Genomic DNA, 17,225 nt, shown 5'->3' on the forward strand with positions numbered 1-17,225 from the left:
AGGTGACACCATAGATGACATCATAGGTGACACCATAGGTGACACCATAGATGACACCATAGGTGACACCATAGATGAAATCATAGGTGGCACCATAGGTGACACCATAGATGACATCATAGGTGACACCATAGTGGTGTCATAGAGACTTCATGGATGACATTATAGGTGACACCATAGGTGACATCATAGGTGACACCATAGATGACACCACAGGTGACACCATAGGTGACACCATAGATGACATCATAGGTGACACCATAGGTGACACCATAGATGACATCATAGGTGACACCATTGTGGTGTCATTGGGACGTCATGGATGACATCATAGGTGACACCATAAGTGACACTATAAATGACATCATAGGTGACACTATAGATGACCTCATAGGTGACACTATAGATGACATCATAGGTGACACCGTAGGTGACACTATAGATGACATCATAAGGTGACACCATGGTGGTGTCATTGGGACTTAAAGGATGACACCATAGGTGACACCATAAGTGACACTATAGATGACATCGTAGGTGACATAATAGATTATATCATAGATGACACCATAGTGGTGTCATTGGGACTTCATGGATGACATCATAGGTGACACCATAAGTGACACTATAAATTACATCATAGGTGACACTATAGATGACATCATAGATGACATCATGAGTGACACCATAGGTGACACTATAGATGACATCATAAGTGACACTATAGATGACATCATAGGTGACACCATAGGTGACACCATAGATGACATCATAGGTGACACCATAGGTGACACCATAGATGACATCATATGTGACACCATAGGTGACACTATAGATGAAATCATAGGTGACACCATAGTGGTGTCATTGGGACTTCATGGATGACATTATAGGTGACACCATAAGTGACACTATAAATGACATCATAGGTGACACTATAGATGACATCATAAATGACATCATGGGTGACACCATAGGTGACACTATAGATGACATCATAAGTGACACTATAGATGACATCATAGGTGACACCATAGATGACATCATAGGTGACACCATAGGTGACACCATAGATGACACCATAGGTGACACCATAGATGAAATCATAGGTGGCACCATAGGTGACACCATAGATGACATCATAGGTGACACCATAGTGGTGTCATAGAGACTTCATGGATGACATTATAGGTGACACCATAAGTGACACTATAGGTGACACCACAGGTGACACCATAGGTGACACTATAGATGACATCATAGGTGACACTATAGATGACATCATAAATGACACCATAAGTGACACTATATGACATCATAGGTGAGACTATAGATGACATCGTAGGTGACACTATAGATGACATTGTCGGTGAGACTATAGATGACATCGTAGGTGACACTATAGATGACATCGTAGGTGACACTATAGATGACATCATAGGTGACACTAGATGACATCGTAGTTGACACCATAGTGGTGTCATAGGTGACACTAGATGATGTCGTAGGTGACATCATAGTGGTGCCATAGGGACTTCATGGATGACATTGTAGGTGACACCATAGATAAGATCATAGGTGACACCATAGATGACATCATAGGTGACATCACAGGTGACACCACAGTGGTGTCATAGGGACTTCATGGATGACACCTTGGGTGACACTTTAGGTGACACCATAGATAAGATCGTAGGTGACACCACAAGTGACACCATAGTTGGTGTCAAAGGGACTTCATGGAGAACATCAAAAGTTACATGCGTAGGTGTCACCATAGATGATACAATAGATAACATCATTATTGACATTGTTGTTGATGTCATAGGTGACACTGTAGATAACATCATAGGTGACACTATTGTTGACATCATAGGTGACACTATTGATGACATCATAGGTGACACTATTGATGACATCATAGGTGACACTATTGATGACATCATAGGTGACACTATTGATGACATCATAGGTGAGACTATTGATGATATCATAGGTGACACTATAGATAACATCATAGATGACACTGTTGATAACATCATAGGTGACACTATTGATGACATCATAGGTGACACTATGGATAACATCACAGGTGACACTATAGATAACATCATAGGTGACACTGTTGATAACATCATAGGTGACACTATTGTTGACATCATAGGTGACACTATTGATGACATCATAGGTGACACTATTGATGACATCATAGGTGAGACTATTGATGATATCATAGGTGACACTATAGATAACATCATAGATGACACTGTTGATAACATCATAGGTGACACTATTGATGACATCATAGGTGACACTATGGATAACATCACAGGTGACACTATAGATAACATCATAGGTGACACTATAGATAACATCGCAGGTGACACTATAGATAACATCATAGGTGACACTATATATAACATCATAGGTGACACTATAGATAACATGTAGGTGACATCATAGGTGTCACTACAGGTGACATGTAGGTGGCATCATAGGTGGCACTACAGGTGACATGTAGGTGACATCATAGGTGGCACTACAGGTGACGTGTAGGTGACATCATAGGTGGCACTACAGGTGACATGTAGGTGACATCATTGGTGCCACTACAGGTGACATGTAGGTGACATTATAGGTGGCACTACAGGTGACATGTAGGTGACATCATAGGTGGCACTACAAGTGACATGTAGGTGACATCATCGGTGGCACTACAGGTGACATGTAGGTGACATCATAGGTGGCACTACAGGTGACATGTAGGTGACATCATAAGTGCCACTACAGGTGACATGTAGGTGACATCATAGGTGCCACTACAGGTGACATGTAGGTGACATCATAGGTGGCACTACAGATGACACGTAGGTGACATCATAGGTGGCACTACAGGTGACATGTAGGTGACATCATAGGTGTCACTACAGATGACATGTAGGTGACATCATAGGTGGCACTACAGGTGACACGTAGGTGACATCATAGGTGGCACTACAGGTGACACGTAGGTGACATCATAGGTGGCACTACAGTTGACACGTAGGTGACATCATAGGTGGCACTACAGGTGACACGTAGGTGACATCATAGGTGGCACTACAGGTGACACGTAGGTGACATCATAGGTGGCACTACAGGTGACATGTAGGTGACATTATAGGTGGCACTACAGGTGACATGTAGGTGACATCATAGGTGGCACTACAAGTGACATGTAGGTGACATCATAGGTGGCACTACAGTTGACACGTAGGTGACATCATAGGTGGCACTACAGGTGACACGTAGGTGACATCATAGGTGGCACTACAGGTGACACGTAGGTGACATCATAGGTGGCACTACAGGTGACATGTAGGTGACATTATAGGTGGCACTACAGGTGACATGTAGGTGACATCATAGGTGGCACTACAAGTGACATGTAGGTGACATCATAGGTGGCACTACAGTTGACACGTAGGTGACATCATAGGTGGCACTACAGGTGACACGTAGGTGACATCATAGGTGGCACTACAGGTGACACGTAGGTGACATCATAGGTGGCACTACAGGTGACATGTAGGTGACATTATAGGTGGCACTACAGGTGACATGTAGGTGACATCATAGGTGGCACTACAAGTGACATGTAGGTGACATCATCGGTGGCACTACAGGTGACATGTAGGTGACATCATAGGTGGCACTACAGGTGACACGTAGGTGACATCATAGGTGGCACTACAGGTGACACGTAGGTGACACGTAGGTGGCATCATAGGTGGCACTACAGGTGACACGTAGGTGACACGTAGGTGACATCATAGGTGGCACTACAGGTGACATCATAGGTGGCACTACAGGTGACACGTAGGTGACACTACAGGTGACACGTAGGTGACATCAGAGCGTGGAAGACGGCAGGTAGAAGTGCAGAGTTAAAAAGATGTACAAAAGAAAAATGTCATCTATGTTTTCTATTTCTATTTTTCTACGCATGTTTTGGTGTAAATTATTTTTCTGATGTTGTATTTTCCTGCCATGATGACGTCAACCAATCAGTGATCATCTTGTCTGTGATGTCATAGACATGTTTCCTGTGATATGTCAGTGGCATGCTAACTGTCTCCACGTGCACGCGCTCCTCAATAATAATAATCATCATAATCAGATGACAGCTGTCAATCAAACTTGTGTCTGTGTTTGTGTGATGGATGCTCGCTGAGTGGCTCCACAACCACTTTACTTTTCTTTCATTTGTTATCTTCTTTTTGTCTTATTTTTGTATTCTTTTTGTCTTATTTTTATGTTCCTTTTGTCTTTACTTATGTTATTTTTAACTTTATTTTTTTTATGTTCCTTGTGTCTTTATTTTTATGTTCTTTTTTGTTTATTTTTAGGTCCTCTTTTATTTTTTATGGGTTTTTTTGTTCATTTTTATGTTCTTTTGTTTTTATTTTTTATATTATTTTTGTTTTTAATTTTGTTTTTTTTGTCTTATGTTTTGTTTTCTTGTTTTTATTTTTTGTGTTCCTTTTGTTCAGTTTTCATGTTCTTTTTTGTTTACTTTTTAATGTTTTTTTCTTCCTTTCTATGTGTCTGTTGTTTATATTTATGTTCTACTTGTGGACTTCTTCTTGACAATTAAAATGACCTCTGACCTCTCCACTCAGCCCGTGACCTCGTCTTTTGTGTGAAACTGAAAACTGAAGTTTTTGCTGTTTCTTCAGAAGCAAGCGTGGTTAAATTAAAGTACTCGGGTAGTACTACTTCAGTATAGTAGTACAACTACCATGAATTGATTAACGTGGACCCCGACTTAAACAAGTGGAAAAACTTAGTATAGTAGTACACTGTGTGTCCTAGTACTATTTCAGTATAGTAGTACACTGTGTGTCCTAGTACTATTTCAGTATAGTAGTACACCGTGTGTCCTAGTACTACTTCAGTATAGTAGTACACCGTGTGTCCTAGTACTACTTCAGTATAGTAGTACACTGTGTGTCCTAGTTAGTACTGAAGACTACTGGGCACGTTGCTGCCCTCTAGTGGTGACGCGACACATGACAACAACTTTTGCTGCAGAGGAAGATTTATGATGCAACAAATGAACACATGAAAACAAGTAATCTCATTACAATGTGAAAGTAATCAGATTACATAATAACATCATGTCATACGCCGTCAGGCCCCGGATGAAAGCTGGATTTCAGGGGGCGTGGCCTGCTGGCCGTCAACTTGCAGGCATTGCTTGCGCGCGCGGAGGCAGCCGCCACGTGGGAGGAGCTTCAGCAATTGGTTGCGGAAGCGCACGCCCAGCAGCACGTACATGACGGGGTTGAGGCAGCAGCGGGCGTAGGCCAGCGTGCGCGTGACGTACTCCGGCAGCAGGGCACAAAACGGCGCGGCCATCTTGAGCGACAGCACCACGCTGTGCGGCAACTGGAAGACGAGGAAGAGCAGCACCAGCGCCACCATCAGCTTCAAGGTGCGCTGATGGCGCCAGCGCCTGGCCCGCCCCGCAGAGCCCGCCCACAACACGCGCGCCACCAGAGAGTAACACACCGCCATCACCAGGAAGGAGAGTCCGAAGACGGCGGTGACCGCTCCGTCGGCGGCCATTTTCCCTTTTGCGCCAGTCAGCATGCCGCAGTAGGCGTCGGCGCCCGAGCCCGACACGCCGGAGAACAAGAGCTCGGGCAGACTGAGGAGCGCCGCCACCAGCCACACCCCCGCCGCCACCATCTTCCCGGCCACCAGCATCCGAGAATGCAGACGCAGCTTGTCCTGCGGCCGGGCGACGGCCACGTAGCGATCCACGCTCACGCACGCCAGCTGCAGCAGGCCGCTGTACGTGTTGACGGCGTAGCAGGCGCGCACCGCCTTGCACGCCGCCGCCGAGAACACCCAGCCCAGGTTGACATCCGCCACCTGCAGCGGCAGCGTGAGCAGCAGCAGCACGTCGGCCAGCGCCAGCTGCGACAGGAAGATGTCCGTCGTGCGGCGCAGGCGGCGCCGCGCCGCCAACGTCGCCATCACCGCCGCGTTTCCCGCCATGCCTAAGAGGAAGATGGCGGCCAACAGACACGTCTGGAACAACTTGATGGTCCGCTCGTGTTCGCCCGCCTCGCACCAGTCCTCGTCCTCGTCCTCGCCCTCGCCCTCGCCGTCCTCCTCGCCGCTACCCAGCCACGCCTCCAGGTAGTCCTCTGCGCCCAGCTCGTACACGTCCACAAGCTCCTCCCCCATCACACGCTCCGTCCTCTGCACCGCCGCCTTCAAAAGGTGGAGACCAAGGGTGGAGTCAAAAGGTCGAGGCGATAGGTGGAGGCAAATGGTGGAGTCTATAGGTGGAGGCAAAAGGTGGAGGTGAATGGAGGAGGCAACAGGTGGAGGCAACAGGTGGAGGTGAATGGAGGAGGCAATAGGTGGAGGCAAAAGGTGCAATCAAAAGGTGGAGGCAAAAGGTGGAGGCAAAAGGTGGAGGTAATAGGTGCAGTCTAACGGTGGAGTCAAGTTATATAAAAGTGTTCAAAAGGTGGGATCAATAGGTGGAGTAAAAAGGTGGAGACACGTTAGATAAAAGTGTTCAAAAGGTGGGATCAATAGGTGGAGTAAATAGGTGGAGTAAAAAGGTGGAGACACGTTAGATAAAAGTGTTCAAAGGGCGAAGTAAAAGGTGGAGAAAAGTGGGATGAAAGTAGACAAAAAATGTGGAGTAAAGTAGGAAAAATCTAGAGTAAAAAGGTGGTGTGAAGTGGGATGAATGTGGCTTAAAAAGTCAAATAAAGTGGGATAAAAGTGTTGAAAAGGTGGAGTAAAAGTGGAGTGAAATGGTGAAGTAGAGTGGGATAAATGTGGGGTAAAAAGGTGGAGTAAAGTGGGGAAAACTGGGGGTAAAAGGGGATCAAAGTGGAGTGAAGAGGTGCAGCAAAGTGGAGTTAAGTAGGGAAAAGGTGGAGTAAAGTTTGATAAAAGTGTTCAAAAAGTGGGATACAAGTGGAGTAAAAAGGTGGCGTAGAGTACGATAAAAGTGGAGTAAAAAGTGGGATAAAAGTGTTCAAAAGGCAGAGTAAAAAGTGGAGTAAAGTGGGATAAAGTGGAGTAAAAAGGTGGTGTGAAGTGGGATAAAAGTTAAGTAAAAAGGGGTAAAAAAGTGGCGTGAAAGGGTGGACTGAAGTGGGACACAAGTGGAGTACAAATGTGGTGTAAAGTGGGATAAAATTGGAGTAAAGAGGGGAAAAAGTGGAGTTAAAAAGGTGGAGTAAAGTGAAATAAAAGTGGACTAAAAATGTGAAATAAAGGATGGAGTAAAGCTGATTAAAATGGTAAGTTAAAGTGCGATAAAAGTGGAGTGGAAGTGAAGGAAACAGTGCAGTAAAAAGGCTAAACTGTTGAGTAAGGTGGAATAAAATGGGTATAAAAGTGGAGTAAAGTGGTATGAAAATAGAGTACTGTGGTTTAAAAGTTAAGTGTAAAAAAGAAGAATAAAGTGGAGTATAAAGTGTACCATTAAGTGTATAAAATGAAGTGTATAAAATGAAGTGTATAAAATGAAGTGTAGTATAAAATGTATAACGTGAAGTGTTTCATATAAAGTGTGTAAAATCAAGGGTAGTATAAAGTGTAAAGAATGAAGTGTGTAGTATAAAGTGTGTAAGATAATATAAAGTTTAGTATAAAATGAGGTGTATAAAAGAGAGTGTAGTGTGCGTGCATCACCTGATCAGGAGGAATGTGCAGAAAACATTCAACACTTTTTCAACTCATGAAGTCTTTCAGCCAATCAGAACACGTCTTTGCATCTTCACCTTTTTCTCACCCCGGCTCACTACCCACATATACACTATATCTCCTGATATATATATATATATATATATATATATATATATATATATATATATATATATATATATATATATATATATATATATATATATATATATATATATATATATATATATATATATATATATATATATATATATATAAATATATATTGGACACATTGGACACAAATTCCTCAATCTGATTGACAAACACTTTCCCAAAGACAACACCCTAAGAAAAGTATTCAACAAGAACAACATTAAATTGAGCTACAGCTGCATGAACAATATACGACAAATCATCTCAAACCACAACAAAACAATTGCAAATGAGCCGTCGGCCCCCAGACAGAGCGACTCCAAAACCAACAAACGCTGTAACTGTCGAAAGAAACCTGATTGCCCTCTCAACGGGGGGTGCTTACAAAACATCAGTTGTCTACCAATCTAAGGTAATACGCAAGGACATTAACACATCCGACACATATGTAGGATTAACCGAGGGAGAATTCAAAACCAGATGGAACAATCACAAGGCTTCTTTCAGGAACAAAAACCTGCGAAATACCACAGAACTCAGCAAACACATTTGGGACCTCAAAGACAATAATGTTGAATATTCAATAACATGGCAAATTCTTGCATCCAGCACACCTTACAATAGTGGTAATAAAAGATGCAACCTATGCTTGAAAGAGAAACTGTTTATTATTTACCGTCCAGACCTGTCATCCCTCAACAAGCGCAGCGAAATTGTAACAACATGCCGCCATAGACGGAAACACCTCCTAGGTAACACATGAGCCAATCACCACGCCCCTAGGCCAGCCTGTACCCACCCACTCTGTGCCCTATATAAACCATGGTATGTGAATGCTCCCATTAAAATCTCCTGATGATTGAGGGTACCCCTCATGAAACAGGCCTGTAGAGATGAAATAGTCTTGTGATTTTTTTCCCCACACATACATATATATAAATATATATATATATATATATATATATATATATATATATATATATATATATATATATATATATATATATATATATATATATATATATATATATATATATATATATATATATATGTGTATATATATATATATATATTATATATATATACATATATAGTAAGTATACAACATCAAGTCTTGTGTTGTTTATTGTGTTATCAGAATCAGAATGATAAATATTTTAATAATCCCTGAGGGGAAATTAGATTTTCAGCACAATCCCATTCATGATCAGACAAACATTACAGGGAGACAGAACAGGATCAAACATTACAGGGAGACAGAACAGGATCAAACATTGCAGGGAGACAGAACAGGATCAAACATTACAGGGAGACAGAACAGGATCAAACATTGCAGGGAGACAGAACAGGATCAAACATTACAGGGAGACAGAACAGGATCAAACATTACAGGGAGACAGAACAGGATCGCTGACGGGTCTGCCAACTTCCGGCGTCCCTTACAAAAAAGGTGACAAACAGGTAAACGCTGGGTAAAGATGGGGATATTCAGACTGAGGCCAAGGAGAAAAAAAACTCATAGCCATAGCACACATAAGCATGGGTGTAAGAGGGAAACATCAAAGGACATTAAAAGATCAGAGCTGTTGCAACCAGCTGCCAACCCAGTAGTGCCACTTCTACACACAGACACAAAAGTAAAACAACAACATAAAAACATACACACTGTGGTGGTGTTCCACGCCATCGTCTGCTAGGGTGGGGGGGAGCATGGCCAGAGACAGGAGCAGACCCAACAAAGCAACCAAGAGACCCCCTAACTGTCGGCCAGTGTCCAGTTTGCATGGATGAGCGAGGATGCGTCCAAGGAGACTGAGACCGATACCTGCTCCTTCAGCCGAGACACTGTGAAGCTTGTCTGTCCCGGCGCTCAGCATCAGCTCTGCAGTCCTGTCTCTTCATCCACATCTCCTCTAGTCTCTCCAAACTCTGCAGTTCTGTCTCTTCATCCACATCTCCTCTAGTCTCTCCAAACTCTGCAGTCCTGTCTCTTCATCCACATCTCCTCCAGTCTCTCCAAACTCTGCAGTTCTGTCTCTTCATCCACATCTCCTCTAGTCTCTCCAAACTCTGCAGTCCTGTCTCTTCATCCACATCTCCTCCAGTCTCTCCAAACTCTGCAGTCCTGTCTCTTCATCCACATCTCCTCCAGTCTCTCCACACTCCGCAGTCCTGTCTCTTCATCCACATCTCCTCCAGTCTCTCCAAACTCTGCAGTCCTGTCTCTTCATCCACATCTCCTCTAGTCTCTCCAAACTCTGCAGTCCTGTCTCTTCATCCACATCTCCTCCAGTCTCTCCAAACTCTGCAGTCCTGTCTCTTCATCCACATCTCCTCCAGTCTCTCCAAACTCTGCAGTCCTGTCTCTTCATCCACATCTCCTCCAGTCTCTCCAAAGTCTGCAGTCATGTCTCTTCATCCACATCTCCTCTAGTCTCTCCAAACTCTGCAGTCCTGTCTCTTCATCGACATCTCCTCCAGTCTCTCCACAGTCCACAGTCCTGTCTCTTCATCCATATCTCCTCCAGTCTCTCCAAACTCTGCAGTCCTGTCTCTTCATCCACATCTCCTCCAGTCTCTCCACACTCCGCAGTCCTGTCTCTTCATCCACATCTCCTCCAGTCTCTCCAAACTCTGCAGTCCTGTCTCTTCATGCACATCTCCTCTAGTCTCTCCAAACTCTGCAGTCCTGTCTCTTCATCCACATCTCCTCCAGTCTCTCCAAACTCTGCAGTCCTGTCTCTTCATCCACATCTCCTCCAGTCTCTCCAAAGTCTGCAGTCATGTCTCTTCATCCACATCTCCTCCAGTCTCTCCAAACTCTGCAGTCCTGTCTCTTCATCCACATCTCCTCTAGTCTCTCCAAACTCTGCAGTCCTGTCTCTTCATCGACATCTCCTCCAGTCTCTCCACAGTCCGCAGTCCTGTCTCTTCATCCACATCTCCTCCAGTCTCTCCAAACTCTGCAGTCCTGTCTCTTCATCCACATCTCCTCCAGTCTCTCCAAACTCTGCAGTCCTGTCTCTTCATCCACATCTCCTCCAGTCTCTCCACACTCCACAATCCTGTTTCTTCATCCACATCTCCTCCAGTCTCTCCAAATAGACTCTGGTGTGGCAGAGACCCAGCAGCTGGTCTCCATGGCCAAAAGGCTCCCGGGAGGCAGATCCAGAAGTTCACAAAAAAGCACAGCAGAAGTCAGGAAAGTGGGACTAATATCCAATGAAAACATGAACCTTGGCCCTGACCTAAGTAATAAATATCAATCATTTGAGGTGCTCACTATGAGGTCTGTCACACTCTACCTGGCTGTTATCTAGCGCCCCCCTGGACCCTATTCGGACTTTATCAGTACATTTTCAGAGTTTGTCACTGATTTAGTGACGCATGCACATAATATAATTATAATGGGTGATTTTAATATCTATATGAATACCTCATCAGACCCTCCTCCGTGCGTAGCGCTCCAGACTATAATTGATAGCTGTGGTCTTACACAAATAAGCTATTTATATCCACAATTAGTCTGGTTTCCTTGTTTGCCTCACGCAACAGCTAACGACGATATAGTTTTTTAATTTTTGTTTATATGCTAGCTCCCACGCTAGCCTCCTTAGCTTTGCCTCCCGTGCTATCGGCACGCTTTTGTTTTTACCTGTTTTTTCCTGCATGATTTATACAAATAAATCATTTCCTACCTGCACGCTTGGTCTGGAGTTGTTAGTCTGCATCCTGGGAGAACGACCTGTGCGTAACCATGCAACCAAGTCGTTACAGGTAATACAAAAGTCCTAAACTTGAGGTTTTCCATCAAGCATGGAGTGATACTTTAATAACTCATAAACGTATGCTTACCTTAGCTAAAGCTAATTACTACTCTAATCTCATCCGCCTAAAAAAAAACGATCCTAAATATTTGTTTAGTACAGTAGCATCGCTAACCCAACAAGGGACTCCTCCCAATAGCTCCACCCACTCGGCAGATGACTTTATGAATTTCTTTAATAAGAAAATTGAAGTCATTAGAAAGGAGATTAAAGTGTACCAGTTCCAACTGGGTTGTATGAACACAGATATGACTGAATCTACGACGGATACTGCCCTCCAAAATAGTCTCTCTCTTTTTGATGAAATAACTTTAGAGGAACTATTACGACATGTAAGTGGGATAAAACAAACAACATGTTTACTTGACCCACTTCCTGGGAAACTTTGTATTATTAGGTCCATGAGTGCTAAATATTATAAACGTATCACTTTCCTCCGGCACTGTTCCCCTAGCTTTTAAAAAAGGTTATTCATCCTCTGCTCAAAAGACCTAACCTCCATTCTGACCTCATGGTAAACTACCGGTCGGTGTCACACCTTCCCTTTACCTCCAAAATGTTGCACAGCAGCTAAATGAACACTTAGTGTCTAACAATCTCTGTTATTTATTGTGTTATGTGTTACAGGGTGTTATGTTTGTTATTGTGTAATTGCTCAAGAGTGTTGTGTTATTTATTGTGTTATATATTACAAAGTGTTGTGTCATTTATTGTTATGTATTACAGAGCGTTGTGTTGTTAATTGTGTTGTGAAGTACAGAGTGTTATGTTAGTTATTGTGTCATTTATTGAGAAGGTTGTGTTATTTATTGTGTTATGTATTACAGTGTTGTGTTGTTAGTTGTGTTATGTATTACAGAGTGTTGTGTTGTTAGTTGTGTTATGTATGACAGAGTGTTGTGTTGTTGGTTGTGTTATGTATGACAGAGTGTTGTGTTGTTAGTTGTGTTATGTATGACAGAGTGTTGTGTCATTTATCGTTATGTATTACAGAGTGTTGTGTTGTTAGTTGTGTTATGTATGACAGAGTGTTCTGTCGTTAGTTGTGTTATGTATGACATAGTGTTGTGTTGTTAGTTGTGTTATGTATGATATAGTGTTGTGGTGTTAGTTGTGTTATGTATGACAGAGTGTTGTGTCATTTATCGTTATGTATTACAGAGTGTTGTGTTGTTAGTTGTGTTATGTATGACATAGTGTTGTGTTGTTAGTTGTGTTATGTATGACATAGTGTTGTGTTGTTAGTTGTGTTATGTATGACATAGTGTTGTGTCATTTATCGTTATGTATGACAGAGTGTTGTGTTGTTAGTTGTGTTATGTATTACAGAGTGTTGTGTTGTTAGTTGTGTTATGTATGACAGAGTGTTGTGTTGTTAGTTGTGTTATGTATGACATTGTGTTGTGTTGTTAGTTGTGTTGTGTATGACAGAGTGTTGTGTTGTTAGTTGTGTTATGTATGACAGAGTGTTGTGTTGTTAGTTGTGTTATGTATGACATTGTGTTGTGTTGTTAGTTGTGTTGTGTATGACAGAGTGTTGTGTTGTTAGTTGTGTTATGTATGACATAGTGTTGTGTTGTTAGTTGTGTTATGTATGATATAGTGTTGTGGTGTTAGTTGTGTTATGTATGACAGAGTGTTGTGTCATTTATCGTTATGTATTACAGAGTGTTGTGTTGTTAGTTGTGTTATGTATGACATAGTGTTGTGTTGTTAGTTGTGTTATGTATGACATAGTGTTGTGTTGTTAGTTGTGTTATGTATGACAGTGTTGTGTCATTTATCGTTATGTATGACAGAGTGTTGTGTTGTTAGTTGTGTTATGTATTACAGAGTGTTGTGTTGTTAGTTGTGTTATGTATGACAGAGTGTTGTGTTGTTAGTTGTGTTATGTATGACATAGTGTTGTGTTGTTAGTTGTGTTATGTATGACATAGTGTTGTGTTGTTAGTTGTGTTATGTATGACATAGTGTTGTGGTGTTAGTTGTGTTATGTATGACATAGTGTTGTGGTGTTAGTTGTGTTATGTATGACAGAGTGTTGTGTTGTTAGTTGTGTTATGTATGACAGAGTGTTGTGTTGTTGTGTTATGTATGACAGAGTGTTGTGTTATGTATGACAGAGTGTTGTGTTGTTAGTTGTGTTATGTATGACAGAGTGTTGTATTGTTAGTTGTGTTGTGTATGACAGAGTGTTGTGTTGTTAGTTGTGTTATGTATGACAGTGTTGTGTCATTTATCGTTATGTATGACAGTGTTGTGTTGTTAGTTGTGTTATGTATTACAGAGTGTTGTGTTGTTAGTTGTGTTATGTATGACATAGTGTTGTGTTGTTAGTTGTGTTGTGTATGACAGAGTGTTGTGTTGTTAGTTGTGTTATGTATGACATAGTGTTGTGTTGTTAGTTGTGTTATGTATGACATAGTGTTGTGGTGTTAGTTGTGTTATGTATGACAGAGTGTTGTGTTGTTAGTTGTGTTATGTATGACAGAGTGTTGTGTTGTTAGTTGTGTTATGTATGACAGAGTGTTGTATTGTTAGTTGTGTTGTGTATGACAGAGTGTTGTGTTGTTAGTTGTGTTATGTATGACAGAGTGTTGTATTGTTAGTTGTGTTGTGTATGACAGAGTGTTGTGTTGTTAGTTGTGTTATGTATGACAGTGTTGTGTCATTTATCGTTATGTATGACAGTGTTGTGTTGTTAGTTGTGTTATGTATTACAGAGTGTTGTGTTGTTAGTTGTGTTATGTATGACATAGTGTTGTGTTGTTAGTTGTGTTGTGTATGACAGAGTGTTGTGTTGTTAGTTGTGTTATGTATGACATAGTGTTGTGTTGTTAGTTGTGTTATGTATGACATAGTGTTGTGGTGTTAGTTGTGTTATGTATGACAGAGTGTTGTGTTGTTAGTTGTGTTATGTATGACAGAGTGTTGTGTTGTTAGTTGTGTTATGTATGACAGAGTGTTGTGTTGTTAGTTGTGTTGTGTATGGCATTGTGTTGTGTTGTTAGTTGTGTTATGTATGACAGAGTGTTGTGTTGTTAGTTGTGTTGTGTATGACAGAGTGTTGTGTTGTTAGTTGTGTTATGTATGACAGAGTGTTGTGTTGTTAGTTGTGTTATGTATGACATTGTGTTGTGTTGTTAGTTGTGTTATGTATGACATAGTGTTGTGTTGTTAGTTGTGTTGTGTATGACAGAGTGTTGTGTTGTTAGTTGTGTTGTGTATGACAGAGTGTTGTGTTGTTAGTTGTGTGGTGTATGACAGAGTGTTGTGTTGTTAGTTGTGTTGTGTGTGACAGAGTGTTGTGTTGTTAGTTGTGTTATGTATGACATAGTGTTGTGTTGTTAGTTGTGTTGTGTATGACAGAGTGTTGTGTTGTTAGTTGTGTTGTGTATGACAGAGTGTTGTGTTGTTAGTTGTGTTGTGTATGACAGAGTGTTGTGTTGTTAGTTGTGTTGTGTGTGACAGAGTGTTGTGTTGTTAGTTGTGTTATGTATGACATAGTGTTGTGTTGTTAGTTGTGTTATGTATGACAGAGTGTTGTGTTGTTAGTTGTGTTGTGTATGACAGAGTGTTGTGTTGTTAGTTGTGTTGTGTATGACAGAGTGTTGTGTTGTTAGTTGTGTTGTGTATGACAGAGTGTTGTGTTGTTAGTTGTGTTGTGTATGACAGAGTGTTGTGTTGTGAAAGTTGAGCCAGCGTTCAAGCTGCAACACAAGTGTGATGGCCGCCACACCCAGCGAGCGTTTGACCACAAAGTCAGCGTTGGTGAGTGTGTGCTTGTTGTGTACTTCCTGTCCATGTTGTGTGTCGTGCGACCACACGCTAAAGATGTTGAGGTTGTCGTCTTTCAGCGTGAAGCCATTAGCGAGACGCCAAAGTTCTGCACTTGAACTTCCTGTAGGAACAGGAAGTGTGTGAGAGATTGCACTTAACAAAGCAGGAAATGCCACAAGAGGTTCTGGCGGCCTCTGAGGGCCAACAGGAAGTGGAGGTGCCGCCCTTTGCCGCCATTATTGTCATCATTATTGTCATCATTATTGTCAACATTATTGTCACCATTATTGTCATCATTATTGTCACCATTATTGTCATCATTATTGTCAACATTATTGTCAACATTATTGTCATCATTATTGTCAACATTATTGTCATCATTATTGTCATCATTATTGTCATCATTATTGTCAACATTATTGTCATCATTATTGTCATCATTATTGTCATCATTATTGTCATCATTATTGTCATCATTATTGTCATCATTATTGTCAACATTATTGTCATCATTATTGTCATCATTATTGTCATCATTATTGTCATCATTATTGTCATCATTATTGTCACCATTATTGTCATCATTATTGTCATCATTATTGTCATCATTATTGTCAACATTATTGTCATCATTATTGTCAACACTATTGTCATCATTATTGTCATCATTATTGTCAACATTATTGTCATCATTATTGTCATCATTATTGTCAACATTATTGTCAACATTATTGTCAACATTATTGTCATCATTATTGTCATCATTATTGTCAACATTATTGTCAACATTATTGTCATCATTATTGTCAACATTATTGTCATCATTATTGTCAACATTATTGTCATCATTATTGTCATCATTATTGTCAACATTATTGTCATCATTATTGTCATCATTATTGTCATCATTATTGTCAACATTATTGTCACCATTATTGTCATCATTATTGTCATCATTATTGTCATCATTATTGTCATCATTATTGTCACCATTATTGTCATCATTATTGTCAACATTATTGTCAACATTATTGTCAACATTATTGTCAACATTATTGTCATCATTATTGTCAACATTATTGTCATCATTATTGTCATCATTATTGTCAACATTATTGTCAACATTATTGTCAACATTATGGTCATCATTATTGTCATCATTATTGTCAACATTATTGTCATCATTATTGTCATCATTATTGTCATCATTATTGTCAACATTATTGTCATCATTATTGTCAACATTATTGTCATCATTATTGTCATCATTATTGTCATCATTATTGTCATCATTATTGTCAACATTATTGTCATCATTATTGTCATCATTATTGTCATCATTATTGTCAACATTATTGTCATCATTATTGTCATCATTATTGTCAACATTATTGTCATCATTATTGTCATCATTATTGTCATCATTATTGTCATCATTATTGTCAACATTATTGTCATCATTATTGTCATCATTATTGTCATCATTATTGTCAACATTATTGTCATCATTATTGTCATCATTATTGTCATCATTATTGTCATCATTATTGTCATCATTATTGTCATCATTATTGTCAACATTATTGTCATCATTATTGTCAACATTATTGTCATCATTATTGTCATCATTATTGTCAACATTATTGTCATCATTATTGTCATCATTATTGTCATCATTATTGTCATCATTATTGTCAACATTATTGTCATCATTATTGTCATCATTATTGTCATCATTATTGTCAACATTATTGTCATCAT

At 40.5% G+C, this 17,225-nt stretch overlaps 1 protein-coding gene and 1 long non-coding RNA gene across 4 annotated transcripts; one reads left to right on the plus strand and one right to left on the minus strand.

Annotated features, from left to right (window-relative positions):
* Nucleotides 1-2,161: 2,161 nt before the first annotated feature.
* On the plus strand, nucleotides 2,162-4,656 carry LOC133574772 (uncharacterized). 3 transcript variants are annotated; one of them, XR_012049258.1, is made up of 4 exons: nucleotides 2,162-2,755; nucleotides 2,826-3,560; nucleotides 3,677-3,735; nucleotides 3,875-4,656. It is a non-coding gene; the product is annotated as an uncharacterized lncRNA (long non-coding RNA). The 3 variants fall into 3 exon arrangements; XR_012049257.1 differs by having other exon boundaries at nucleotides 2,162-3,560; XR_009811417.2 differs by lacking the exon at nucleotides 3,677-3,735 and having other exon boundaries at nucleotides 2,162-3,560.
* Nucleotides 4,657-5,062: 406 nt separating this feature from the next.
* On the minus strand, nucleotides 5,063-9,618 carry ccr10 (chemokine (C-C motif) receptor 10). The gene is made up of 2 exons (XM_061927280.1): nucleotides 9,520-9,618; nucleotides 5,063-6,332 (listed from the first exon to the last, which is right to left on the minus strand). The coding sequence occupies exons 1-2, from the start codon at nucleotides 9,542-9,544 to the stop codon at nucleotides 5,173-5,175; spliced, it is 1,185 nt and encodes a 394-aa protein (XP_061783264.1). The 5' UTR covers nucleotides 9,545-9,618; the 3' UTR covers nucleotides 5,063-5,172.
* Between the last annotated feature and the right edge of the window lie 7,607 nt (nucleotides 9,619-17,225).

The sequence above is a fragment of the Nerophis lumbriciformis genome, linkage group LG32, assembly GCF_033978685.3.
Source record: "Nerophis lumbriciformis linkage group LG32, RoL_Nlum_v2.1, whole genome shotgun sequence".
NCBI lineage: Eukaryota > Metazoa > Chordata > Actinopteri > Syngnathiformes > Syngnathidae > Nerophis > Nerophis lumbriciformis.